Source organism: Rhamphochromis sp. 'chilingali' (assembly GCF_963969265.1).
Source record: "Rhamphochromis sp. 'chilingali' genome assembly, chromosome: 13".
NCBI classification, from domain to species: Eukaryota; Metazoa; Chordata; class Actinopteri; order Cichliformes; family Cichlidae; genus Rhamphochromis; species Rhamphochromis sp. 'chilingali'.
Window position 1 is genome coordinate 1,693,549 of NC_137940.1, and position 27,404 is coordinate 1,720,952.

At 42.6% G+C, this 27,404-nt stretch overlaps 1 protein-coding gene and 1 long non-coding RNA gene across 2 annotated transcripts; one reads left to right on the forward strand and one right to left on the reverse strand.

The window, feature by feature from the left end:
- Nucleotides 1-8,232: 8,232 nt before the first annotated feature.
- LOC308408665 (uncharacterized protein) lies at nt 8,233-10,152 on the forward strand. The gene is made up of 2 exons (XM_080901033.1): nt 8,233-8,697; nt 9,585-10,152. The coding sequence occupies exons 1-2, from the start codon at nt 8,438-8,440 to the stop codon at nt 9,838-9,840; spliced, it is 516 nt and encodes a 171-aa protein (XP_080757159.1). The 5' UTR covers nt 8,233-8,437; the 3' UTR covers nt 9,841-10,152.
- Nucleotides 10,153-10,195: 43 nt separating this feature from the next.
- On the reverse strand, nt 10,196-11,793 carry LOC308408666. The gene is made up of 2 exons (XR_013973831.1): nt 11,298-11,793; nt 10,196-10,460 (listed from the first exon to the last, which is right to left on the reverse strand). It is a non-coding gene; the product is annotated as an uncharacterized lncRNA (long non-coding RNA).
- Between the last annotated feature and the right edge of the window lie 15,611 nt (nt 11,794-27,404).

Genomic DNA, 27,404 nt, shown 5'->3' on the forward strand with positions numbered 1-27,404 from the left:
CACACTCAACCAACGTGGAGACAGACATAAAGAGACGTTGTACACACGATCACACTCCCCAAGCGTACTCTACAAACCGGGTCTAGGTACCCTTGCCCCTGGAGGGGGGAACTGCACCCAGACCCAGGTAGTGTTACCCTTTTCCCTGCGGTGGGGAGAGGCAGACTGCCCCGACTCCGCAGCAGCAGGGAGGCCCCACACTCCAGACCGCAGTCGGACGGCCAACTCCCCCTAGCCCCCCCGCTCCAGCAGGCCGCAGAGAATGGGGGTGAGAGAAGACTCCAAACCTCCCTCCACCCGCTCATTGTAGTGTTGATGCATGTGTGTTCTAAGGTGCATTTAAAACCCAGGAGGGCATGGAGCTACCTGCCAGAGAGCAGCAGGTAAGCGCATAGCCCCTCCTGCTAGCCCTCAATGTCTACGTGTATTCACGTAGGGGGGGTAGCCTCCTCTGCACCCTGGTGACATATCCCTACTCCAAGGCCCTGCATGTGTGGGTGGTTGTGGTGGAGCGGGAAGGGGGAGGCAGCTGGAGATGGGGAGGGAAGGAAGGGAGGGGCAGGTGACCCCTCCCTGGGGCCAGCTCCCCCGCTGACCCCAGTAGGCACCCCCATACTCCGCGACCCGCCAGGGAAAGGGGGCCCAGACCCATCCAGACCGGGGCCCAGTGCAGCAGCACCTCCCGGCCCCACAGAGCCCGGGACAGTCCACCCAACCCCACCACAGAGAAAACTGCACCCACCCCACCATCCACTCATCTTCCAGACTACATGAGACAATAGACGCCCAGGCTGAGATCTTCCTCCACCTCTCCTGTATCTTCTTCAAATTCTTTAATTCTCACTCACTTTTGCAACTTTGTGTTACTCGCAGCAACAACTCCACCTCGTTGTTAGTCCTTTTTAAAAACTCGCTGCTTTTAATTCCACACAAAAGGATATTATAGCCTTCACATCGCTATTAGCGAGACGTCTAATATTGTTGCATTGGAAGTCTGTTAAGTATCCTACGGTTTCCCGGTGGCTTAAAGATGTCATGTTTTTTTTTAAAACTTGAAAAAATTAAATATACGTTGAGAGGTTGCACAGCCAAATTTTTTCACAAGTGGCAACCCTTTATCTCTTATTTTGCTAGTCTAGAGGTATTGCCTGTTTAAATCTACTTTTGTTACTGTTATATTCCTCTAATATGTTTGATGGTTGTGTTGATCTGTGTGGGACTGGGGGGGGCGTTGTGTTTTTTTTTCATATATAGGGCTTTGGAGTTGACGTCACGCCGCAATGCATTATGGGAGCGCAGCGCCATTTTCGGGGTCTACGAATCAACACAAACACACTGTGTTGGAACGACGACTACAAGAAAGATGCTTAAAAGCAGCTCAAAAGAGAATGAACTGTATAGAGACCGATTGCGTCCAGAGGTGAAGCAGCGGTACTTGCAGAAAATAGCGTGCATTGGAAATGTGGACCCGTATGAAATACGGCCGTGGAGTAGAAACCCTGAAGACCAACCGCTACTGACGTAGCCTGACATATTCTCGTACCTTATCTGTGGAATCAGCGCGTACAAGTCGTCATTCAAACAAAGGTAAGTCAGCTCGAGTACTGCGAGTGAAATGCGTTTGATTTCCATCCGAACATTCACATTAGTGCAGCATAAATTCATTCATGAGGGGAAATTACAGTGAGAACATGTGGAGGCTGTTAGGTGAATAACATAGTGAGTTCAGTGCATTGATGTGACATTGTCCTGAAGCATTGTTATTCTTTATGGTTAAAGAAATTGCACTAATTTATTCATATTTATTATAAATAATACTAATTATACATCTTGCTTCCATATTTGTATCTTGTGTCACTAAAAATACAATTTATTTTAGTTTTATACATCGATTAATGACCTGCAGAATCTCCTTATCATATTAAGGGATTCATAATTGTCACTTTATGCTTTCTCCATCTCTAAAGTGATGACATCCTTGCATTACATACTTTAGGTTCATTTTCTGCAGGCAGATTTAGACTATAACATGCAGCGTTCTATAGATGGACACATAAAGAAATGAAAAATGACATGTATGTGCTAACTTTCTAAACACTTTGTTACATTTATGATAAAGTAGATAAAACACATTTACGTCGGCCTTGGCTCATAGTTCTTGTCTTTAAATGAACTTTGTCTGTGTGTGTTTCAGGTCCTGCACTCTCAAAGACTGAATGAACCAGCATTGCAGCCATGGGTCACTGTGAGCATCACAGGGAAGGTTGAAGCCGCCCGCTGCACCTGTAAGGCCGGAGTCGCAGAGACCTGCAGCCATGTCCCTGCTCTTCTGTTTAATGTAGAAGCAACAGTGTTGATCGTGGCACAAGGACTGTTACAGATGAACCTGCATACTGGGTTTTGCTGGGTAATGTGACCAAGATACAGCCAGAGGTTGGCCATAAGATAGACTTCTCCTCTTCAGCTGCCCAAAAAAAGGCTCTTGATCAAAACCTAAACAGACCATCTGTAGTGACGGGGAAAAGGAGCCGTCCTCAAAACAGAAAAATCCCACCTGCTACTGTGGAGGAGTCGTCACTGCTATTGGATACTTTGCTGGAACACAGTAAAGCTGTGGGTTGTGGGCATGACCCATCATGTTTTATCTAGGGGTCTAGATTTATGCCTGTAGTGCACTGCCGTGTAAATAATTTGCATTTACTGAATATGTACTGACTGAGTCCCACTGTTCAAAAGTTGAATAAAGAAACAAACTAATTTTTGCTCTTTTTTTTATTTATTAAAACCACCTTATAGAACATCACATCCGGTACAATGATGATATCATTTATAGTTTACAAATGACAAAATGTTTACACAAAATCATGAGTGTTTACATGATATCACCCACTACTAACATTATTTACTGTATCTTTTGAAAAAAATACAGCAATTTTAACAGCACAAGACTTAAGAATATGTAACAGGAGCAGGTTTCATTCTTCCCTGGTTTTATTATCACACTGTTCACCAAACGCAGCAAACCTTCACCATCTTATCCTGAAGGGTCACCTCTTCACCCTCACATGGAAGAAGTAATCTGATTGGCATGGTGGTATGTTTGCAGCAGGTCCCTTGTGTAGCGCTGGAACCCAGTCACGATGTTTCATCCATTTCATCGGCTGGTTTGCTGCAATAATGCCAAATAATTAGCAACTCTATAAATAGAAGGTAGTACTGCAAAATCACTCAGTAGGATGTTTGTTCTAATTTGCTATGAGCTCAGAGCGCATCGAAAATAAAACTAATAGGCTATAAAGATATGAACATATTTAGAACTTACCGGAATGAAAATGTCTGGAGCACCAACAGATATTTGGAGATGGAAGAGAACTGGAGCTCGCCTCACAGCTGCTCTCCAGGCTGGACGCCTTCATTTGGTAACATCGATACACGAGCTGCCTCATGTTGCTTCCAGGTTGGGAAAGAATGAAAAGATAAACCATTTTCAAGCTTATTCTCTTGCCGGTCGTGTGATCGAACATTGCAGCCGACCACACAGCAAATACGAACCGTGGCTGTTGTGTGTGACTTCGCTCCCTTTTCACTTGCGCTAGACCCCCAAAATGGCGGATCGGGCCAAAATCCTTTCCACGCCCACCCCCCGTGACATCACGCTCCAAAGCCCTATATATATATATATATATATGTATATATATATATATATGTATATATATATATATATATATATATATATATATGTGTGTGTATGTTTATTTACTTAGGAAAATGAAGAAAGGTTGATTGTATTTCGGTAACTGCAAGTACTGTTGTTTTCTTTTTTCAATAAAAATATTTTCAAAAAAAAACCTCGCTGCTTTTCCTCAACATTTTGCTGCAATGTTTCAAAGAGCCGGAAAGTAAATGAGCGGCAGACAGAAATGAGGCGGGTCGAATCTTCTCGCGTTTCACGCATGCACAGGACTGGAACGTCAGCGTTTTCGGCTGTTTCAATGTGGACGCACAACTCTGTGAAAACGAATGAAGACGTTTTCAAATCTATCCGGGCCGGTGTGAACGTAGCCTAAATTTACTTGTACCCATAACTTGGCCCCTCCCCACTTGTTGAGTGCTACCACCTCCCATTCACTCACCTTATTGTTCCCTCTGCCTGTCTCACCAGCATGGGGATCAGAGCCACTCTGCTCCACGACCTTGAAATTCACTTCCTCTTGATATCAGGAAAACTGGCGCTCAAGTCAAAACTCCAAACCCACCTGTTTCAACTGGCTTACTTTCTTTCAGTTTGACTCTAATTGTTGTCTAATGCTGCTCTTTTATCCTGTTTACTGTTTGTCTTTTATGCTTTGTATGGTGACATTGGGCACCCACAAATAAAATGTTTATTATTATGATTATTATCTGATGGGTTCTGAGATAAAAATGAAGAGATAATAGTCATAAACAAATACAAATCCTCTGTTAATTCAACAAAAGACCAAGTGCCGTGTCGCTGTGCGTGTTATTCAGAGTTGGGTTCAGCTTTAGTGTTTGCAGCCCTTCATGTTGCACTTGACTTTTAAGACTTTGGTAACTTTGCTGCGGCGTCCTTGTCTTTGACTTTGTCTCTTGGTGCTTAAGTTGAGGGGCAGGAAAGCTCGCGGGTTGTGCTGCTGTGCACTGGTGCGAGAAACTAAGTGTTATATTTTTCACCCTCCCCTCCTCAGCCCCCCTGCCCTTCCTCCCCTCCTCTCTCTCTCCTTCTGTCTGTGTCTCTGGCACTCTCCCATTCGTACCCTTGAGGATTATGTTGAAGCAGTGCATGCAGGTCTGGGTTGGCGGTGTCCTTGGTTGAAGGTTTGTCTTGGGGCTTGTTTTTTTCAAACTTGAGGGAATTCCCTCCACTGCTGCCTCTAGCTTATTGAAGTAGCCTTGGGCTGCTGACGGGAGACTTCCCAACCCCCCGTTACCCTCACCACCAGGCATATACTCCCTTTTCAGTGTTTGACTGTCCCCACAGCCTCTGTAGACCTCCACATCCTTCCCGTGGAACCTCGGAGCTTTTCCAGCTCCACATTCTTGCCCAAGCTCCAGTTTTCATCCTGCTACAGCTGGCCTCCAGTCCTGGGTGGCTGCAAATGTTTATTACTGCCTAATACCAGCCCATAATTATTTTAAACATCCATTAATGTGATTCATCATCATAACAGAATCACTTGTCAGTTAGAAGGTAATGATTTGTAAGCAATAAAGTCATGGCTGCTTTTTAGCAACTGGGCTAATTTCCCCTGTATCAATTAGTCTGGTATTAAACGCTTTCCTCTGGAGTGAACTTCATTAATATTGTGATACATGAAATCAATATGTTGCTGTTGAAGGCAGAACTGGAGCCGCTGTTGGTGGAAAGGCGATGAGTAAGTTGATGAGAGCTTTCTCTGGAACATCGCAGCACAGACTGAGTATGATGTGTCATGTCCTGGGCAAACTGTACCCACACCTTGCATTAGTGTGTGACCCACACACACACACACACCGAAATGCTCTCACGCAAACACACCACCTCTGATAATGTTTTCTTGCTGGTCCAAGTCTTTGCTTTTATGCTTTTATCATCAGGGTCATCTGATGTTCACAAAACCCATCCATGCGTCTCTTAACCACTTATCCAATTCAGGGTCATGGGATGCTGGAGTCTGTCCGAGCTGTCGCAGGCTGAAAGGCGGAGGACACAGTGAGTCTATTGCAAGGAAACATTACAGCAGATAAAGCTGCAACACTTTTATCCTGATAGGAAAGAATTCATGCAACTCAAGCTGTTTTGATTGATCACCTTTATTTTATGATCAAACACTTTTGCATGTATTATTTTATGAATCCATCATCCTTTGTTCACTGAATGATTTGATGAAAATTATGCAACACATTATCTCTGATGTCACGTATGCTGATAGATAGGGACGGTCACTGAGCCAGCTTTAGTGATTTAGATTCCATTATCGATATCACGCACTGAGCCGATTCCTTACTGATTCCCTTTGGTTCCACTGTTGCTAAGCAGCATATCAAAGATCAATCATTTGCATGCTGTGCGATCAAATGTTTGTGCATGTTGGAGGCGTTTCCCCTCTTTATTGTGATCAGTGTTGGGCAGTGTTGGCTTTACTTAATTACTCGCCAGGGAGAGTAATTTTTTACACTACGTGTTACATTACATTCATTTTTCTTCTTATAATTACCCGAAATATGTTGTCTTAAATAATAAATATTTAACAATATAGACGTTTAGGCTACAGACCACATACAAAGGGGCCTGGAGGCCAGTACCTGGCCCACGTGCAGACACCAAGCAGAATCAGCTGTAAGATTTTACAAGTTTATTGCAAACACAAACAAAGCAATGATGAGGCGTGGGCGCGTGGCGTGGAGGCGCTGTAACAGAGAGAGAGTGTAGTTAGACCTGGGAGTGAGGAGCGAGTACGAGGAGATACGAGGATGCTGATCTTGCAGGCAGCTTTGGGGAGAGAGTGTAAGTGAGTGAACGAGGCTCTAACATTTTGTTAATGATGATGCGGAGGCGATGACAGGCAGCTGAAAACTCTGAGTAGCTTTAATTCCAAGGAGTAGATTGCAGTATATGCAATATGACTGGTGTCCAGGAACAGCACATAACGTACGTACAAAACATAAGTAAGAACGCTAGAAGCAATGAGGCCGTGTTACCACCACGAGGAAGCTGACGAACTGTTGGAGACACGATGGCAGCCTCGCTGCTCCATGTTAGGTGAGTAGAGCAGGGTGAGAAACCAGGGCTCCGCCCAGAAGGCGGTATTATTGTAGGGTCTGCCTTACAATATAAAGCACCTGAGGTGACTGTTGGTGCTGTATAAATAACAATTCAATTCAATTCAATTTTATTTATATAGCGCCAAATCACAACATAAGTCGCCTCAAGGCGCTTCATAGATACAGAGAAAAACCCAACAATCATATGACCCCCTATAAGCAGCACTTTGGCAACAGTGGGAAGGAAAAACTCCCTTTTAACAGGAAGAAACCTCCAGCAGAACCAGGCTCAGGGAGGGGCGGGGCCATCTGCTGCGACCGGTAGGGGTGAGAGAAGGAAGACAGGATAAAGACATGCTGTGGAAGAGAGACAGAGGTTAATAACAGATATGATTCAATGCAGAGAGGTCTGTTAATACATAGTGAGTGAGAAAGGTGACTGGAAAGGAAAAACTCAATGCATCATGGGAATCCCCCGGCAGCCTACGTCTATTGCAGCATAACTAAGGGAGGATTCAGGGTCACCTGGTCCAGCCCTAACTATATGCTTTAGCAAAAAGGAAAGTTTGAAGCCTAATCTTGAAAGTAGAGATAGTGTCTGTCTCCTGAATCCAAACTGGAAGCTGGTTCCACAGAAGAGGGGCCTGAAAACTGAAGGCTCTGCCTCCCATTCTACTTTTAAATACTCTAGGAACAACAAGTAGGCCTGCAGAGCGAGAGCGAAGTGCTCTAATAGGGTGATATGGTACTACAAGGTCATTAAGATAAGATGGGGCCTGATTATTTAAGACCTTGTATGTGAGGAGCAGGATTTTGAATTCTGGATTTAACAGGAAGCCAATGAAGGGAAGCCAAAACAGGAGAAATAACACTGAATTGAACTGAAGACTGACACAAGCAAACACCAGCAGGAGGTGGTAAACATCACTCGAATCCTAACCATCCTGAGAAGGAGACACACATATTTGAAATAAATATAAAAGGAGGCTGCAGCATGACTGTTACCTGTTGCAATGGCGTGTCCAGCGGGGTGGCCTGGGGGGGCACAGGCCACCCCCCAAACCAGACTGGCCACCCCAGGTGCCACCCCAAAGGCAAAACAATAAAATTAAATCAAATGTCCGATTATGTTTTCACGGTGACGCTCAGATATCCGAGTGTAAGTGAATGCAGCATCGCTTCTGCGCTATGCGCATCACGTTAGCAAAGGTAGGAGAGCCAAGCGCGAAAGATGGCACTGCAGGAAACAATTTTTCGGTGAAAGAAAATGAGGACAGAATAAATGTCCCGGTAAGTAATATTAAGTTTGTTGAGTTTAGTAAACTTCGGTGAAATTAGAATCCCAAGGAAAAAATAACACTTAAAGGATTATTGCAGCTGTGGAATATTTCAGACAGTATGCTACTGAGGGCAGCTAACATAAGAGTTATGAGTTATAAGATATAAGATATAATCTAACGGTGTGTTCACACCGAACGCGATGGACGCGAATAAAACGCCCCAAACGCCCCTAATTTGACGCGTGTACATTCGCGTCTCAACGCGTGTCCAAGAAAAATCCATCGCGCGTGAACCGGAAATGTGGGAGGAATGTGGGAGGGAGTTGTGCCAGACCGGTATCTTTGCAAGATGGCAGCTATCGAGCTAGCGCTTGAAGAGAGAGTCTCCCTTCTCTATGTACTGTGGAGAGCAGAGCAGCAGCGTAAAAGACGTCCTCGCCGTACCTGGGTCCATCAGGTCCTCCAGAGGCGTGAGCAGTTTGGTGAGTTTCACCACTTGCTCCAGGAGCTGCGCCTGGATGACGGCCGATTCCAGCGCTATCACCGTCGGCCAGTTTGAGAACCTGCTTTCCCTCGTCGGTCCCAGCATTGCCCGCCTAGACACCAACTACAGACGCTCAATCCCACCTGCAGAGCGCCTGTCCGTCTGCCTGAGGTTAGTAAAACTATTTAATACGGTAGTCCTTTATTGATATCTGTGCTAATATGCTAATCCATCCAGTTATACACTGCTAACATGGATGTGCTATGCTAACAGTGAATGCTGTCGGTGTTTACTGAAAGCAAACTGTGGTACAGAGACGACTCTTTATAATATTTCTAGTGATACTCAGAAGCTCTCATCAAGTCCCGATTTAATTCGATTTATGCTGTTATCAGTGTTTGCATGATAGCATGGCTGTGGTGTCACATCAATGTATGCGCTCGGTGTTTGCTGATATCAAACTGTAGCATTAGGACCACTGAGTTAACCTTTGTAGTGATACTCACTCCTTTTTATTTAGACCTGGTTTAATTCTGGGATAGTTGAATATTTGTATATAATCCCTGCAGCTGTCAGACTCTATAGCATGGGTCACCAGCCTTTATTAAAACAGAGTTAGATAAAACTGAACAGTTTGGTTCATCTTTAGTTACATGGTTCTATCTTGATAAGCTGTCTTATCACAGATTAATTTTTCAAAAATATTAATGATTTAAGCAAGGAAAGGGCTACATGTCAACATCCAACTCTTTATTTCTATTAATGTCTTACTTCATTCCTACCTGATTGACATGTTTAGGAATTATGAGTGATTGGCTCACTGTAGTGGCAAAAGTTGCTACCAATCAAATTATGATATGTTAAAGTTAAAACAAAACACAACTGTTTTAGATATTATCTAATATACATTTTGTAATTATCCTTATAATTACAAAATGTTTTATGTAAGATTTAAGTTTTGTGATTTATATCTGACATCACAAAAGTATTTTGGAATTTGAATAATGTATTTTGTAACTGCAGCACACATAATACTGATTTTGAACAATTTTGTCCAGGTTCCTTGTCACCGGGGACTGCTTCAGGACCATCGCGTTCAGTTTCAGAGTCGGTGTGTCCACGGTGAGCCAGATCACCCCCCCAGGCAGCGACGTCCATCTGGGACTGTCTAGTGGACGACTTCATGGCTGTGCCTTCACCTGGAGACTGGCGGTCCATCACAGAGGGATTCCAGGAGCGCTGGAACTTCCCTCTGTGCTGTGCAGCTCTGGATGGGAAGCACATCCAGACAAAGGCACCCCATATATCATATAGGAGACACACACATTGATATACACTAAATATTCATTTCATTTCTTTTTTGTGGTGCCCAAATTGATGCACCTGCTTGATTTTGTTTAAACAATTATTGCACACTTTCTGTAAATCCAGTAAACTTCTTTTCACTTCTCAAATATCACTGTGTGTGTCTCCTGTATGATATTTAACTGACATTTTTTATTGTAACAACCAACAATTTATACAGGAAAATAATGTCTATTAACAAGGTTGCCCAAACTTCTGCATCCCACTGTATCAGTATATTTTGTCATTAGTATAATATGAAATAAATTCTACATGTGTCAAGTCGTGTGCCAACATTTGCTGTGTAGTAGAACTGAGACATTAGTCATTATAAACATTTATTTGAAATAATATTAAAAGTCTCAAACAGAAAAACATTAAACATAAATATATAAAATATAAGAATTTACAGAGAGACAGGAATAAAAAGGACCAGCTGCTCTCCAGAGCAGGAACAAGGCTGAGGAGGAAATGCTCCATTGGAGACTGGTGTGGCCTCTTCAGGGACTCCAGGATGGCCAGCTCCACCGCCGATGGACCGTCCTGGGACCCGTCCCTCATCTGCCTCGGAGCCGTCCTCCTCTGTGGGCCTGTAAAACAGCACAAAACACAAAGAAATGAGAAGGCTGCTACTAGATTTTAATTTCAACATTGAAAAAAAAAAAAAAAACAATAACAGGATATAATCAGATTGGTTGTAGATATTTAGTAAAGGTGATCACAAGGGAATCCCACCGACTAAAAAGGTATCAGTGCTTGCTGTACATATCTGTGGGTGCAGCAGCAGGAGCTCAGGGACTGGGGATGCTCTGCTGCAGAATCAGTTGGTTCTATCAATACAGTATTAAATGTTAACAGGTTGGATATAATAATCATAGAGTAGACAGTGGTCCCTCATTTATTGCAGGGGTTCTCAGAATAACTAGCCCCTGGTCACAGTTCTCACAATTGATTCTCAAAGTGCAAACCTTTGTAGATTGCAAAACGTAAAAGTATTATTATGCCGCGGTTTGTCTTCATCTGCCCGCCACTTTCGTGCGCCTTTTTCCCTTACGGTGCAGGTGTCTATTTCCGAATGAGGCTCATAGTTATGGGTGTTTTTGTGCTGTTTTTTCTATTGGACGCGATGGTTATCAAAACCAAACGTGATAAATTTGGCAAGCGCAGGAGATTTGTCAATCAGGCTGCAGAATGCAATGCTGTACTGTGCAATAAAAAATCAGCGAAAAAGCAAAGCAGTGACGGATGAACAGCGGGACCACTGTGTGCTGTTTATTAATAAACAATAAAATATATTCCTAAATGACAACATGCATAAAAGCAGAACGGTATTTGTACGTCAGTGGGAAAATAGCGGTGGCTTGCTAGCTTTTGTGCGGCTTCCCCGGGTCAGTGAAAACTTTCAAAAGAGAAATGAATGAACTTACCAGGTTGCCCGATCTCTTCACATATCTTCCTCCAAGCTCGGTCCTTTTTATTCCTGTCTCGGTACTGAAAGCAGCTGGTGTCGTACGGCTCCGAGTTGTTTGCTACCGCATTGATTAGCCTTCCCCTCCATTGAAGTATGAAAGGCTTTGGCTGGATCTGCCCCTTTGACCTAGGTAACAGCCACGTCACCAGGCTCCTGATTGGTTGTCGCGGCGCGATTTGACGCTGGAGTTCAGATTTTTCCAACTCGAGCGGTAGACGCGAAACGCGCGTATGCACAAAATGCAACACAAAAACTCACGCGCGTGGTTTTATTCGCGAGTCAAACGCGCCAGACGCGCTACACTGACGCGCGTTTCACGCGTTTTGGCGTTTTCGCGACGCAAATCTGCTTCCGAATTTTCGCGGGACCCGCAATCGCGCGTCATCGCGCCTTTCCATTGACTTTACATGTAAACCTGACGCTCTATTCGCGTCCATCGCGTTCGGTGTGAACACACCGTAAGTCGTAACATTGCTGTATGGAGCTGCAGATTTGGTTGCAGGTTAACATAGCTGGACTGGCCATCGGGCATACCGGGCATATCCCCAGTGACTTATTTTTTATTTTTTTTGTAATGGCATGAACAATGAGAGGTGGTGGATTGGCCAGATGCAGGTCGATGTGTAGAAATAACTCCGTTGTTTGGTGGTGGCTATGACGGGGCTTCCACAGAGGCAACAGGTGGATGAGGGAAGGGGAGGCAGGAGGAGAGCCCCGAAGCAGCCGCCAGTCCGAGTGTCAGGTGAACTGAACTTCAGGTAAGAAGTTATGAGCTGCAGTCTGTCTGGGTCAGATATAAACCAAGTTTAGGTGGAGTTTATTTTCATGTTGCTGACTTTTTACCCTCAGTTGCAATAACTCATACTGCGTTCTAGCCAGTTTGACAGAGTTTTTATACAGCTGGGTGGTGCTATGATGTTACTGATAGTGAACTTTATTTTATTCATAAGGTTAGTTAGTAGAGTTGCCAACGGCTCCTTAAAAAAATGGAATGGTCCCTCATTCAGAGAAAATATTACACGTTTCGTATTGAGCTGAGAAGAGACGCAGTTTGTCCCGAACTTTAGCTAGAATGGAAAAAAGACACAAAGCTGGATTTATTCTGTCTTTATGCTGCACAGCTGCCTCTTCTTCTCTCATTCTCCCCCCCTCCCTCTCCTGTTGCTACTTCAATCATGAAACTGATCAATGATCAGCTGATCGGCTCTCTTGTTTATTTATCGCCCACTTTGCGCCAGAAAGAGGAAACCAGCAGATGTCGCGCTAAACAACAGCAGCACGTTTAAGCTTGATCAGCTGTTGTTAGAATGTATTTAATATTAATTTCTAGTATCAGCTGATGTTTGCTGGAGCCACAGCTGTAAAGCTGCTGGTCATGATGTCTGTTTGGATATGTGGTGAGAGGGAAACATGAAGATGAAACCAGGAGATGTCCTTACTGAATCATCAGAGCTGAACAGGTGATGGAGAAACAGGTTTACCTTTTAGGTGACATGAATGAGTTGAAGTTATGAACTGTTTCTGAGAGATAAATAACACCAGGATCCTTTTTATGTAGCTGACAGCTGGTAACTGTGCAGGGGCGGGTCTAGCAAAGTTTTGCCAGGGGGGCATGTAGGGCATTAACAGGGAAAGGTGGGCACAAAGAAATACTTTTCTTTCTTATTCTCATTTAAAATACCTAGTTTTTATTAAATAATTATCTAAATCTTACAACCAAAGTTTTTATCTGACGTAAAATGTATAGAAATCATACATATACCAACAAGACTGTACATCACTGTCACAACAGCATTTGTTTTCATTCAAAGTCTTTATGGCTTTACTACCTGGTGGGTCGGTCTGTAGTAAAAATGCCCAATTTTTTTGTCCCAGTCCAGCCCTGCAGGTTAATACTGGCAGTGTCACCATGCCAGCTGAATGTATTTCATCATCAGCCAGTGTTGTTCTTTATCAATATTACCAAAGTTTACCATAAGGCAGCATAGAAAGTATTTACTTGCTTTCAGGTTTTATTCAAATGTTAGTCTTTTCATTTGTTTCCCCACTTTTTTCCTGTTTCAAAATCAAACACCAGTTTGTGAGAAGATTATCTTCTTTTTTTAACAGGCAGATAAAGTTTTGCATTGGCATTGGCTAATTTGTCAATTGTTTGTTACAAATGTTCGTATTTTAATTTTCAAAAATGTTTTTGCCCAAAACATATGTGCACTATATGTCAGTAAAAATACTATGCAAATATTGATGTCCTTGAATGCTGAGTAAACACTGACAAAGCACTGATTGTATCTCTTGTACTTTATCAACGCAGTATCTAAAAACTTTGCACCGTAGTGGTTAAAATCTCATTCTAATAAGAGTTAAAAGTGCATTTGGTTATTAGGTTTATAGGATTATTGAATTATGGTTAAGGGTTGGTAGAATTTTTTTTTTTAAACATTATCTGCCAATTAAATCTGCCACCCTTCTCCAAATCTGTGCCCCTACCTGGCCCCCCCAACAAAAATTTTCTAGACACGCCACTGACCTGTTGGAGTTCAGGGTCTGGCTTCAGGTCGGCGTTGACGTAGCTTTAACATCACTCTGGGTTTTTGACTACCTTAGTGTTAGCATCCTGTCTGTGTATATGCTTGCAAAGAGCTGAAAGAGCCTTTCACATAGAGCACAGCATGCACTGCAGCGCTGACCGTTAAACTAGAGCAAAAGACCCAAGATGTCTCTTGCACTGGCTGATGCGCTCTGGTTGTATCTCGTTGTTTTGCAGCCGTTCTACATGATGCACCTGCTCCTTGTCATTTCAAAACATGTAACTCTGACTTTGTGTCCTCTACGAAAGTTTGTGTCGTATTATGTTCAAAAGCTTAATAAAGATGTATCGCTCATTCATAAAGAACAAAGCTTTGTAACTGTCCCGACTACTGAAGAGTGTGTCGTTTCCACAACACTGCTTTCCTCCCAAACTCTCCAGAACCTTTGAAAAGGCTTCTGGAGGTACGTACGTAAACCTGTGTCCAAAGGTTCACTGAACTCAGATACGTACAGGATGTTTTCCTTCATTACGTGGTTGAACATTTTTCTGGTCGCACAAAGGGGCAAAGCATGAAGCGGTCAAACTTCAACTGGTGTTTTGAGCCAGCACTTCATGAAAACTGTGATAGTGTCAGAAGTACTGCACATCATCCTCAGAGAAGGCAGCTGCAGCTCTCACTGCCAGTACTGTAGTACTTTAGCCTTTGTGCTGTTTTCATACATTTGGAGTTACTACAAATCTACTGAGTATTGAAAAAAATTAAAACGTAAGCACAGAACTGAAGGCGACGCAGTTTGTGAATCATTAAAAGTGTCTACAGTAAAGTGAAAAAATGCTTTAACACTCTAACGAGTAAACCTGGACTTGTTATATATTTTTAGTATAATCAAATGGTTGTGTGACCATCGTGTATGCAGAGCAAAGTTGATGCTTTTAGTTCATTCTTTGAGAAGCTCAATGATTCTACAAACTACAGCAGCTCATTGAGAATCGCTGCTGATGGAGACGCTGCCTGTTGTTGCTGAGTTACGACTCAGGGAATATTTAATGTCCCCAGTGACTCACTCGTGCATCATATTGAGCTCACTGGAAAGTAGATTATTATTAATAGCACACTTATATTTCTCTCCAGTAAACAAAGGTGTGTCCAATAAACCAGGTATAGTCTCTGAACTATATTTAACCTTAAGCTACAGCACAGCTGAGGCTGCTTCTGTCATATTTTAACACCCAGATAGTTTCTGCAAGCTGTTCATGGATCAGGTGACTTGATTTTTCTAAAGGGGGAATCTCCAGGTTTCCAGGGAGCTTCAAGGACTACACAAGTGTTGAAGCACACATCTACAAACACACACACACAATGTGATGTAATTGAGTGTAACATATGTCGCACAAGCTGCTGCCAGGTGTGTCACACTTTGAGTTTTCAAGCAAAGCTCTCTTGGAGGGTGACATAATCAAACAAGTTTAAATGTTCAGAGCACACACACATTTGCATCACCTTGTGTGTGTGTGTGTGTGTGTGTGTGTGTTGAATGTATATCACCATGCGTTTTACATTTACATGGAGTTAAACAACCTGGATGTGTGGACGATGTAACAGTTGCTGTGTTGCTGACTGATGTGTGCGTCTTCTGTGGCACTGATGTGAGTGTTTGGACTTGTCAGAGGTAAGCCAGCTATAATCATCTGCGTGTCGTCATGTATCCATATCCATGTCTGCTATGGACCTCGAGTGTGGAGCTGTTTCTCATGGCAGATTTGTAATGACAGATGATATGCAATGCCACACATCTTAATCACAAGTCACATCACCATGAGCACTAGCTGAGGCTGCACGGAGCATGTTTTGAAAATCAACAAAGACTTTTGCTCCCTTTGGACTTTTCACTGTTGCTTTGTTCAGTAGATGTCACGTAGCAGCGTTCCAGTTTAGACCCTGATTCTAACTGAAAGGGAAGAAAACCAGTGCAAGTTTTGGCTAATTACAGCTTTAGTATCATAAAGGATTAGCTTAGCTCAGCTGTGTCTGCTGGATTTGGTTCAGTGGTGTTTTCACCGACGGCTTTTTTGAACTCCAAAAGATTTCATCACCACTTGGAGATGATTTAAAACTCCACTTCAACCTGTAACAGGCACAAAGAAAAAACAACAAATCATTCTCCATTTTAAAATTTTATTTGTTTTCCAGCCCATCCGTGGATCGTCTACATAATGCATCACGGATCTGATGTCATGCTTCCAATAGGCTTTCAATGCTCTGCTGTTATTTCCCCGAGGTTCTGGACTAGAGCACAGATCTGTCCAACAGCTCACAGGTTTCCCTGACTGCTGCTCAGGAGCTAGAGAAGGTTATCCATCAACCAGAAGGTTGGTGGTTTGATCCCTGGTTCCTCCAGTCTGCACTTTGAAGTATCCATGGAAACTTAATGAACCCTGTGTTGGTACTTATGTATAAAGACGTGTGTGTGTGATTGGGTGAATGGCAACAAAAGCAATTTGAGCACTCAGTAAATAGAATATATTCCCTTACTTTAATTATATCAGAGGCGGCTCATTGCTTTGGAAAAACTTCATAGTCACCATCTGTGAAAATACCAAACTAAGGTTAGCTCCTGACTACACTAATTAACATCAATCAATCAATCAATTTATTTCTAAGCACATTTAAAAACAACACAGGTTGAGTGCTGCACAGAGCGTAGAACAAACACACACAGAGAATAAAACAAAAGCTCCGTCACAATTAAAAGCTGGTGAGTAAAGATGTGCTTTTAAAGATGCCGCGTGTCGGACAGATCCTCAAAGTCTGGGCGCACCAATCACAAAGTCCCGTCTCCTCTGTGGTTTAGCCTGCTGCAATCAGAGGCAACTTATCAGCTGACCTAAGTGTTTGGAGTGTTTGTAGTTAAAAGACCAGAGAGGTATGATGGAGCTAATCCGTTTAGAGACTTAATAACAACCAATAAAACCGTAAAATTGAATCTATAGCGTACTGGAAACCAGTGTAAACGAGCCAAGTACAGGTCACCAGACATTGTGAAACCTGGCCCCACCTTATCAGAGGAGGACAGATGGTTTGAAAGAGGAGTGAAAGAAGCATCTATGTCCACTGTGAGCGACCATCTTTGAACAGAGGCGGGGTTTACGACACCAACTCTCTGCCATCTATAATCCAGTTTTGAGATCCCTTCCCAGACGCCTTAACGCCCACTCACATCCTGGGCCATCTGACCTCAGGAATTCACATGATAAGGTGGGGCCAGGTTTCACAATGAGCTCATTTTTCATTTCATTTCATTCATTTTTCATTTATTTATTCATTTTCAGGCACAACAAATACCTATATTGAACATAAAATACAAAAAACAAAAATTGCCTGAAAAAGGAGTGGGACGAAGAAAACTTATTAAATCCCACCCCTATACTCACTCATCAACAAAAAAAACAATAAACTTCCCGCAGCTACGCCCATCATTGCATACAGACCCATCAACAGCTCCAGGCACATACAAGCATCTAAGCGGCAGCTCGCAACCAACAATTAGAGCCTTCATAACTGAATACAGAATATATAAATTATAAATTGCATTACCACAGGTAACAGGCAGTAATAACTACAAGTAACAGACACACATACATATACATACATATATATCTACACACACAAGTACATATATGTACATACATACGCACACTTTATTTTTTATTTTTTATTTTGGAATCCATACCAGCAATGGTAAGAGGACAGACATTACAGAGCACACTAAAACCCATCATTGAGTATACTGTGACCAGACCAACTGTTTGTAGAGAAATTTAAATCTATGAATATTTTTGCATTGTTTCAATTGTAAACTCAGACTGTTCCAGATTTTCACACCACATACAGACACACAAAAGCCTTTACGGGTTGTTCGAGTTCTGGGTAATTTGAATTCTCCAAAGCCTCTCACATTATAAACCTTTTCTCGAATTTCAAATCTAGTTTGTAAATTTGCCGGTAAAAGTTTAGTAAAAGCTTTATACAAAATTATGGATGTATTGTAATTAACCAGATCCTGGAATTTAAGTAACTTTGCCTGAAGAAAGAATTTGTGAGTATGATCTAGATAACCAGCCTTGTGAATAATACGCAGTGCTCGTTTCTGTACTGTGACTAATGGATTAGTTGTATTTTTATATGTATTTCCCCACACTTCCACACAATATGTAAGATATGGAAGAACCAGGGTACAGTACAGAGTACGAAGTGCATCTTTATCAAGGAATTGTTTCACTTTGTTCAAAACTGCGAGGCTTCTAGAAATTTTGGTTTTTATGTGTCTGACGTGGGGTTTCCATGAAATTTTGTTATCAATTATAACTCCCAAAAATTTGTTTTCACTCACATTATCAATTGGTACACCTTCAATGATAATTGGTAATTCTATATTATATTTTAAATTACCAAAAAACATTGCTTTAGTTTTATTTATATTTAATGATAATTTATTTATGTCCATCCATTTTTTTATTAATTTTAGCTCCCTGTTTACGGTCATTACAAGATCAGTATAATCATCGCTACTGAAAAATATGTTGGTGTCATCTGCGAACAGTATGAGTTTAAGTACTTGAGAAACATCAAAAATATCATTTATGTATACATTGAAAAGTTTTGGTCCCAACACTGACCCTTGGGGAACACCACATGTAATACCAAGTTTCTCTGAATGGTAATGCCCTATGCTAACATATTGTTCCCGACCCGTTAGGTAACTTTTTAACCAGTTACCAGCTTTCCCTCGAATACCATATCTTTCCAATTTATCCAGTAAAATTGAGTGATTGATTGTGTCGAAGGCCTTTTTGAGATCAACAAAAATACCAACTGCATATTTATTTTTATCCAGTGTATCAGTAATTTCTTCTACTGCCTCAATTATCGCCATTGAAGTGGTTCTTTGCGTTCTGAAACCATACTGACCAACATTTATTATTTGATGTTTTTCAAGGAATTTTTCTAATCTTGAATTAAAAAGTTTTTCTAGAACTTTTGAGAATTGAGGCAGTAGAGAAATAGGCCTATAATTGGTAAAACTGTGTTTGTCATTACTTTTATATAGTGGTATTACTTTCGCAATTTTCATTTTTTTTGGAAAACAACCGGACTGAAATGATAAATTACAGATATATGTTAAGGGACTAGCAATATTCAGAATAACCTGTTTAACTACAGACATATTTATGTCATGATAATCCATTGAAGACTTACTTTTACATTTTAATGTGATATTTATTACTTCTTGCTCATTTGTAGCTGAGAGGAACAGTGAAAAGGGATTTGATTTTATATTACTGATATTTTCATTTTTATGACACGGGATGTCCGCTGCTAGTTCAGGGCCAACATTTATGAAGAATTTATTGAACCCATCGACAATATTACTCATGTTGTGATTTTCACCATTTGCATCAGTAAAATATTCAGGATATGATGTTCCAGAAGATCCTTGTTTAATTAAGTTGTTTAACACATCCCAAGTTCCTTTTATATTGTTTTTATTTTCATATAATCTTCTTCTATAATAAAGTTGTTTGCTCGTTCTTATAATATCAGTCAATTTATTTCTATATGCTTTATATCTTTGTTCCACTTCTTTTGTTTTTACTTTGATAAACTGTTTATACAGATTGTTTTTCTTTTTGCAAGCATTAATAATTCCTTTTGTGAGCCAAGGACTTTTTATCTTTTTTTTCTTTGTCATGTGTTCGTTTACAGGACAATGTTTATTGTACCACATAGTAAAAATATCTAGGAAATTGTCATAAGCCTTGTCCACATCTGACTCTTCATACACCGAACTCCAATCTTGTTGTGCTAAATCGAAATTGAAGGCATGAATTGCTTCTTCATTTATTGTTCGCTTTGCTATCATGATCTTGGTATCTATTTTTTTTAAATCACAGTCACACAAAGTAAAAACTGGTAAGTGGTCAGTTATATCACAGACAAGCAGGCCACTATTAATTTGGAAATCCATGACATTAGTAAAAATATTGTCAATAATAGTGGCGCTATGTGATGTTATTCTGCTTGGCTTTGTTATTGTTGGATATAGTGATAAGCTGTACATTGTGTCAGTAAAGTCATCAATGGCTTTTAACCTTGTTGGATTTAGCAAATCAATGTTAAAATCACCACAGATAAATAGTAATTTTTGGTTCACCGAAGCAAACGTTTTTTCTATCCATTCATTAAAAGTGTCAATACTTGAACTGGGTGTCCGATATATGCAACTTATTATAACATTTCTCTTTTTTTCATTCATAATCTCAATAGTCAAACATTCCAAAATTCCATCAATAGCCATAGACATAGTTGTTACAACATTATATTTTATAGAGTTATGAACATATATAGCAACCCCGCCGCCCGCCTTATTTAATCTATTCATGTATTTTAAATCATATCCATTCAAACAAAAATCTATTCCTTTATCGACATTGAACCAAGTTTCAGTGATGGCTATAATACTAAAGGGGCGAGAAAATTGTTGCAAATAGTCCTTAATGAAATCAAAATTAGAGTACATACTTCTGCTGTTAAAGTGAATTAATGAGAGCTTCCCGTCTAGGTTAATTTCTTTTTCATATTGTTCCTGAGTGAAATAATTACAATTTTTAACAAAAGAAGAGAGAAAGTTACTTTCAGAATCTATTTCTGGATCTATTATATTATGCTCCTTATATTCACAATCTAGATCAATTACTTTCTGTTGAAGAACTAATTTCAACGTGTCCATGTCATTTCCTGGTGTAATTGATACATTGGTGTCAGTTATACTTGTCCAGATCCTCCATGTTCCTCACTATCAGTACTTTTGCCTCTTCTGGTGTCCCGTTTAGCTTAATGAAAATCTTACAGTTTGTTACCCATGTATGTTGTATTTTACCGTTCTTCTTCAGTTGCCTTGCCTTCCTCGCGATGTCTGCGTTTTTTCGTGTCAGATGCTCATTAATGAAAACGTCCGTGCCTTTCAGTTTGCGTCCTTGTTTCAGCAGTGCGACCTTGTTCTTCCGATTGACAAATCTCATAACGACGGCCGGCGGTCTGTCACTCCTCCTGGGCAGTGAGTGACATGCTTCTATGTGCTCCAGGTCCATCTCTATCCCCTTGCTTTGGAGGAAGGACGCCACCTGTTGCTCCACCGAGCGGGTCTCCTCGTCGCTGGGCTCCCCGACGTTCCCGGCCACCGCGCGCGCGTACGAGCGCGCGCGTACGAGCGCGGCTCACCCGAAACTCTGGCTGATTGTGACCCACACCCAGTTTCACACCTTGGCTCAGGCGATTAGAGGATCATCAGGGGGTCCTTTTGTCCCTCTGTGGGGGGAAACTCCCACTAGGTTTATATCTGGGACTCTCCACCATTTGACCTTAGAACTGAAGAAGCTTCTCGGGTGAGAGGTGTGTTGGGTGTGTAATCAGGCAGCGGAGGCGACGTCTGGGTTCAACATTTTATTTTAGGCTTTACAGCGGAGCTCCATCTTGTTCTCGCTCTCTACTTTCTTCTTCTCCTCTTTCTCTTACCCAGCCTCATTAGCGACACCCCTGGTCTGACAGGGTAACAGCATGTACTAATTTTCTTCCCTTATTATAGAACCTTGTAAACACAACATCTCCCCCTTTTCTCAAATAATACTCTTTCCCTTGTAGCACAACCTGAAACATTCAACAGCCTTTTACTTTTGAGGGAATTAGTAACTTCAGAATAGTATTATATATATATCCTGATAAAAGAACTGTAATGGCAAAGTAAACGTGCCCCGGATCAACCCTGAATCAAAAGGAACAACCATGTGCCCTCTTCTCAGCTTATCAGAAGTCACAGCTGGAATTAAAGATAACTAATGAAACTCAAATGCACTTTTCCTTCACAGTCATTTCTCACATCTGCATATTTCTCCTTTCTTTTTACCTCTGAACTATTTCATAACAAAGTCTTTTGTCCATCTTGGTGGTTGTCTGTCCCTCTGCAGTGTGGGACGTGTAGCAGTCTGTGCTGAGCTGATGTTTTCTGTCTCTGTATCAGCTCTTTGTGTGTGTTTTGAGTTCTCTGGGACAAGTGAGAGACGTGCTGCATTCCATCTTCTCCCATCGCTGAGGATGAAAGAACTCTCACCCGTCTGCTGCTGTACCTCCAGCGGCTTGGTGTATTGTGGCTCTCCTTTTCCCACATGGAATGGCTTTCGTACTCTCACTGACGCACCCACAGTCACTTTAGTAGGTTTAGCACCTCTCTTTCTGTCTGTATAAAGTGCACTTCTTTTCTGTGTCAATGTCACTTTGGATCTGATGTGGTCATATTGTCCAGCATCCTTTGGTGGTGGCAGAATGTTGAGTTTAGTCCGCATGGCTCTTCCTCTGAGGAGCTGGAAAGGGGACTCACCGGTTGTCGCGTGGGGAGTCGCTCGATAACTTTGAAGCAGTTCTGTAACCACAGTTTTCCATGGTCGCTGAGTAGCTTGTGCTGTCTGTATGGAGTCCTTCAGTACTCTATTAAAGCGCTCCACACATCCATTTGCTTGAGGATGATAGACGCTTGTCCTGATGTGTTTTATGCCCCTTTCAGCGAGAAACTCAGCAAAGGCAGCTGAGGTGAACTGCGGACCATTATCAGTTGTAATTTCATAAGGGTTTCCTTCACGGGCGAAAATGGAAGTCAGGAATGCAATCACTGTCGCAGTTGAGGCGTTTGGTGTGAATGCGACTTCAGGCCACTTACTGAAATAGTCAACTAGTGTGATGGCAAACCTGCAGTCATAGGTTCCTTGTTCAAACGGACCAACAATGTCGACAGCAACATGTTGAAACGGACCCTCTGGGAATTTGATGGGTTGTAACGGTGCAGGTGAAACAGCTGCAGTCTTGTCACACGATTGGCAGGTTGTGCATGTGGACAATATTTCGTGGACCAGTTCATCCATGTTTGGCCACCAATATAGATCTCTCAGGCGTTGTTTGGTTCAGACCATGCCTTGATGTCCTTCATGGGCTAGGTGCACTACTTTTCCTCGCAGAGATTTAGGAACAATCAGCCGTGTTCCTCTAAATATCAGCGGTGACTCTGCTGCCAGTTCATGTCGGACCAGGAAGTAGGGTTTGACATCATCTGGTAAGGATTTTCTTACTTTCGGCCAGCCCGAAAGAACGATCTGTCTTAGTTTTGTTAATTCAGGACAGTCTTCACATTCTGCTTTGAAGTCAGCCAGTGGAAGCGCTGTTAGCTGAGGAGAAATTTCAGCAATCTCTGTAATTAAGTCCTGTTCAGAGTCTTCACTTGTGTTTGTGGTATGCAGGGGAACACGGGACATACAGTCAACTATAACATTTTGGCTTCCTGGACGGTACTCTAAGTCATACTGGAAACACATCAGTCTGGCTGACCAACGTGCTATCCTCATGCCAGCTCTGTTCATCCCCTTAGTACTTAACAGGGTGGTGAGGGCCTGGTGATCAGTTCTCAGAGTAAATCTCCGTCCCCATATGTACGTCCTCCATCTTTCAACGGCCCATACGCAGGAGAGGGCTTCTTTTTCAATTGTTGAATATTTCCTCTCGGCTGGGGACAGGGTGCGGGAGCCAAAAGCAACAGCACGTTCCTCATTGTTTGAGTTGATCTGGGTCAGAACAGCTCCAAGACCATAATCTGACGCAGTGGTGATGAACGTTGGCAGATTTGGGTTGAAGATTGCCAGTGCTGGGCTTTTTAGTAGCATTTCCTTCATTTTGTTGAAGCTTTCATTTGCTGTATCAGTCCATTGAAGTTCAGCTGTCTGACTTGTCCGAAGTAACTCACGGAGTGGTTCATACTTGTTGCTAATGCTAATCTCAGTGTTGTTAAAGAAAAATTGCTGCTGGAGGAGGACCTTACATTGGACAAGGCAGTTACTATTGCATGTCAGGTGGAGGCTGCGGTCAAGAATGCTACACTCCTCTCTGCTGCGCCCACGGCCCAGACTGCGGCAGTACAAGCTGTGGAGGTGAAGGACGCACGTCTTCGGGGAAAAAGAGGGTGGGTGCGTCAGTGAGAGTACGAAAGCCATTCCATGTGGGAAAAGGAGAGCCACAATACACCAAGCCGCTGGAGGTACAGCAGCAGACGCGTGAGAGTTCTTTCATCCTCAGCGATGGGAGAAGATGGAATGCAGCACGTCTCTCACTTGTTTGAGTTGATCTGGGTCAGAACAGCTCCAAGACCATAATCTGACGCATCAGTGGTGATGAACGTTGGCAGATTTGGGTTGAAGATTGCCAGTGCTGGGCTTTTTAGTAGCATTTCCTTCAGTTTGTTGAAGCTTTCATTTGCTGTATCAGTCCATTGAAGTTCAGCCGTCTGGCTTGTCCGAAGTAACTCACGGAGTGGTTCAACCACAGTTGCATAGTTTGCTAGGAATTTGCTGAACCACGAAGTCAAGCCTAAGAAGGAACGAAGAGCAGCCATGTCCTTTGGTGCAGGGGCTTTGGCAATGGCAGTCAGGTGGTCTGGGCTGGGGCTCAGGCCATCCTTGGAAATGACGTGTCCCAAGAACGGAATAGATGTCTGTCCAAATGAACTTTTGTTGAAGTTGATCTGCAGACCGACATCCTTCAGGCGTTGGAGGACAGCCTGTAACCGTTCATCATGCTCTTCTCTGGAATGTCCATACACTATTATGTCATCCAAGTAGTTCTGTACTCCTGTCTGGTCTTTTAGGACTGTTTGCATCATCTTTTGGAAGGCAGAAGGGGCTGAAGCAAGTCCAAATGGAACTCGGGTAAACTGGAAGAGTCCTTCATGGGTTATGAATGCTGTGAGGCTTCGGCTATCAGGGTGAAGAGGTAGTTGGTGATAAGCTGAACTTAAATCAATCTGGCTAAATTGTGTAGCCCCAGCCAGCTGTGCGAACAAATCCTCCATGTGAGGAAGAGGGTAACAGTCCATGATCACACACTTGTTAGGTTCACGCAGATCCACACAAAGTCTTAAGTCTCCCTTACTTTTTCTTCCAACCACCAGAGGACTCACCCATTCAGCTGCATCCACTGGTTCGATGATGCCTGCTTGGAGTAGACGTTTCAATTCAGCTGACACCTCCTCACGTATGCTGAGTGGTAGACGCCGCAGTTTTTGGCGAACCGGCTGTACTGTCTTGTTCACTCGAACTTTGTGGATAAACCCTTTAACAGCTCCGAGATGATGGGAAGAAGAGGAATCAATGTTATTCACCATGCATGTTTGTTTACTGGCTGGTGCTCCTCTTGCAGGATCCTCTCCTTTGTTGATGACTTTTCCAGCAATGATATCAATGTTAAGTGCTTTAATTAAGTCCAACCCCAGCAACGGTGATCCATCTTTAACTATGAAGAATGATCCTGGCACTTTTCTGTCATTGTTTGCAACCCTCACTGAAGCCTGTAGGCAGCCAATGACAGGCAAGTCACCTTTTGCATAAGTGACAAGCTTAACTTTCGGTTCAGTCAAAGCGCAGGGTGCAAAATGTTCTTTGTAGATGGCTTCTGGGAGGATAGATACTGAAGCTCCTGTATCCACAATTAACTCCAGAACCTGAGAGTTTCCCTGTGGTGTTTCAATGTTCATTTTGCATGTAATCTTATCACATGCTGCAGTCATCAGTTTGTGATCATCGACACATAAAACTGTAAACTCAGGAACAACTACTTCCCTGACCACTGCTACAGCTGATTTACAAACTCTGGCGAAGTGCCCTTTTTTGTTGCATTTATCACATTTTACTGTTGCTGCTGGACAGTTTTTATCATTAGCCAGGTGTTTCTCGGATCCACATCTGAAACAATGACGCTGTTGCTCTTTATCACTTGCCTTTTTGTGCCATTCTTTAGATGTAGGTCCCCGAGCTTGAGCCGGTCGCGCTCCTCTTTTTCCCCGAAGACGTGCGTCCTTCACCTCCACAGCTTGTACTGCCGCAGTCTGGGCCGTGGGCGCAGCAGAGAGGAGTGTAGCATTCTTGACCGCAGCCTCCACCTGACATGCAATAGTAACTGCCTTGTCCAATGTAAGGTCCTCCTCCAGCAGCAATTTTTCTTTAACAACACTGAGATTAGCATTAGCAACAAGTTGATCCCGAATCATTTCACCCTCCATTATTCCAAAACCACATGGCACAGCTAATGCTCTGAGGGCGGCAACATACTGGGTCACCGTTTCATCAGCCCGCTGAACTCGCTGTCTGAATGTGTGCCTGCATGCCACTACATTCACTTTAGGGACAAAGTGGTTTTCAAGCGCAGTCATGGCTTCAGCAAACGTTGTACCTTGATTCGGCAGTGTGTAGAACAGTCGTTGTCCCTCTGGTCCCAAGCAATGTAATAAGACGGCTCGTCGTCTCGCCTCCGGCCATGCATCTCCCGTAGCATTTATCACTAGCATGTAGTTCTCAAAGAATTTGCGCCACGTCATAAACGGTATTGGCGGCTCACCCGCATGTTGCAAAAAGGGCGGTGGGCTCGGCACTGAAGCGCTCATCTTCGTCGCCAATTTGTTGGGTGTGTAATCAGGCAGCGGAGGCGACGTCTGGGTTCAACATTTTATTTTAGGCTTTACAGCGGAGCTCCATCTTGTTCTCGCTCTCTACTTTCTTCTTCTCCTCTTTCTCTTACCCAGCCTCATTAGCAACACCCCTGGTCTGACAGGGTAACAGCATGTACTAATTTTCTTCCCTTATTATAGAACCTTGTAAACACAACAAGGTGAAACGTCTTCAAGCAACTTAAAGAAGCCCAGACGCTTTTCTTTCCAAGCTCCTTTGACTACGATGACCTGGATGACTGAGAACCTTCACAGACCAAACGTCTGCAGTTTATACTGCAGCTTTGACCCTTAGTGGGGTTCGGTTCGTTATGATTCAGTTCAGTTGTGTGAACATGTCTGATAACAACTATAACTGCAAACGTTTTAGAGCACACAAAGATGGTGTTGTCAAGCAGGAACAACTCTGAAGGACTTTGTGTCTATGACTGAACCATAAAGACAGAAAGAAGCTGTTAGCGGTATTAATGTGCTTCAGGGATTCTTTTTTAATATTTCCTCCCTTTTCATCTGAATCTGGCCTCCCAGAGTGTGCCATGATCCCTGACCTTTAGCTCGACAAAATACGATTCACTCAGTCTGTGACATGTAAAAACAACTACAACAATTCACAGAGAAACCTTTTTCCCCAGTTTGTGCTGAAGGGCCAAAGTGTAATCAGATTCCTCACAGGCTGTACGTAATAAGCTTTCTTGGGGACTGCAGACTATAACCAAAACTATTTTGGGGAACTTGTAGTGTTATATTGTGTAGTCCATTATTGTTTGGAGATGTGTGCGTTCCCTTGGTTTCATTTTCTCTGATACCTCACCTCAGAGGTTATTTTTAGTTTGTCCTCTCAGTCTGTGAAGCTACACAGAAAACTACTGTGATAACATTACTGACAATATAAAGCATGCAGGTGAGTGAAGAATAAAACTTCATCAAACACATTATTCTA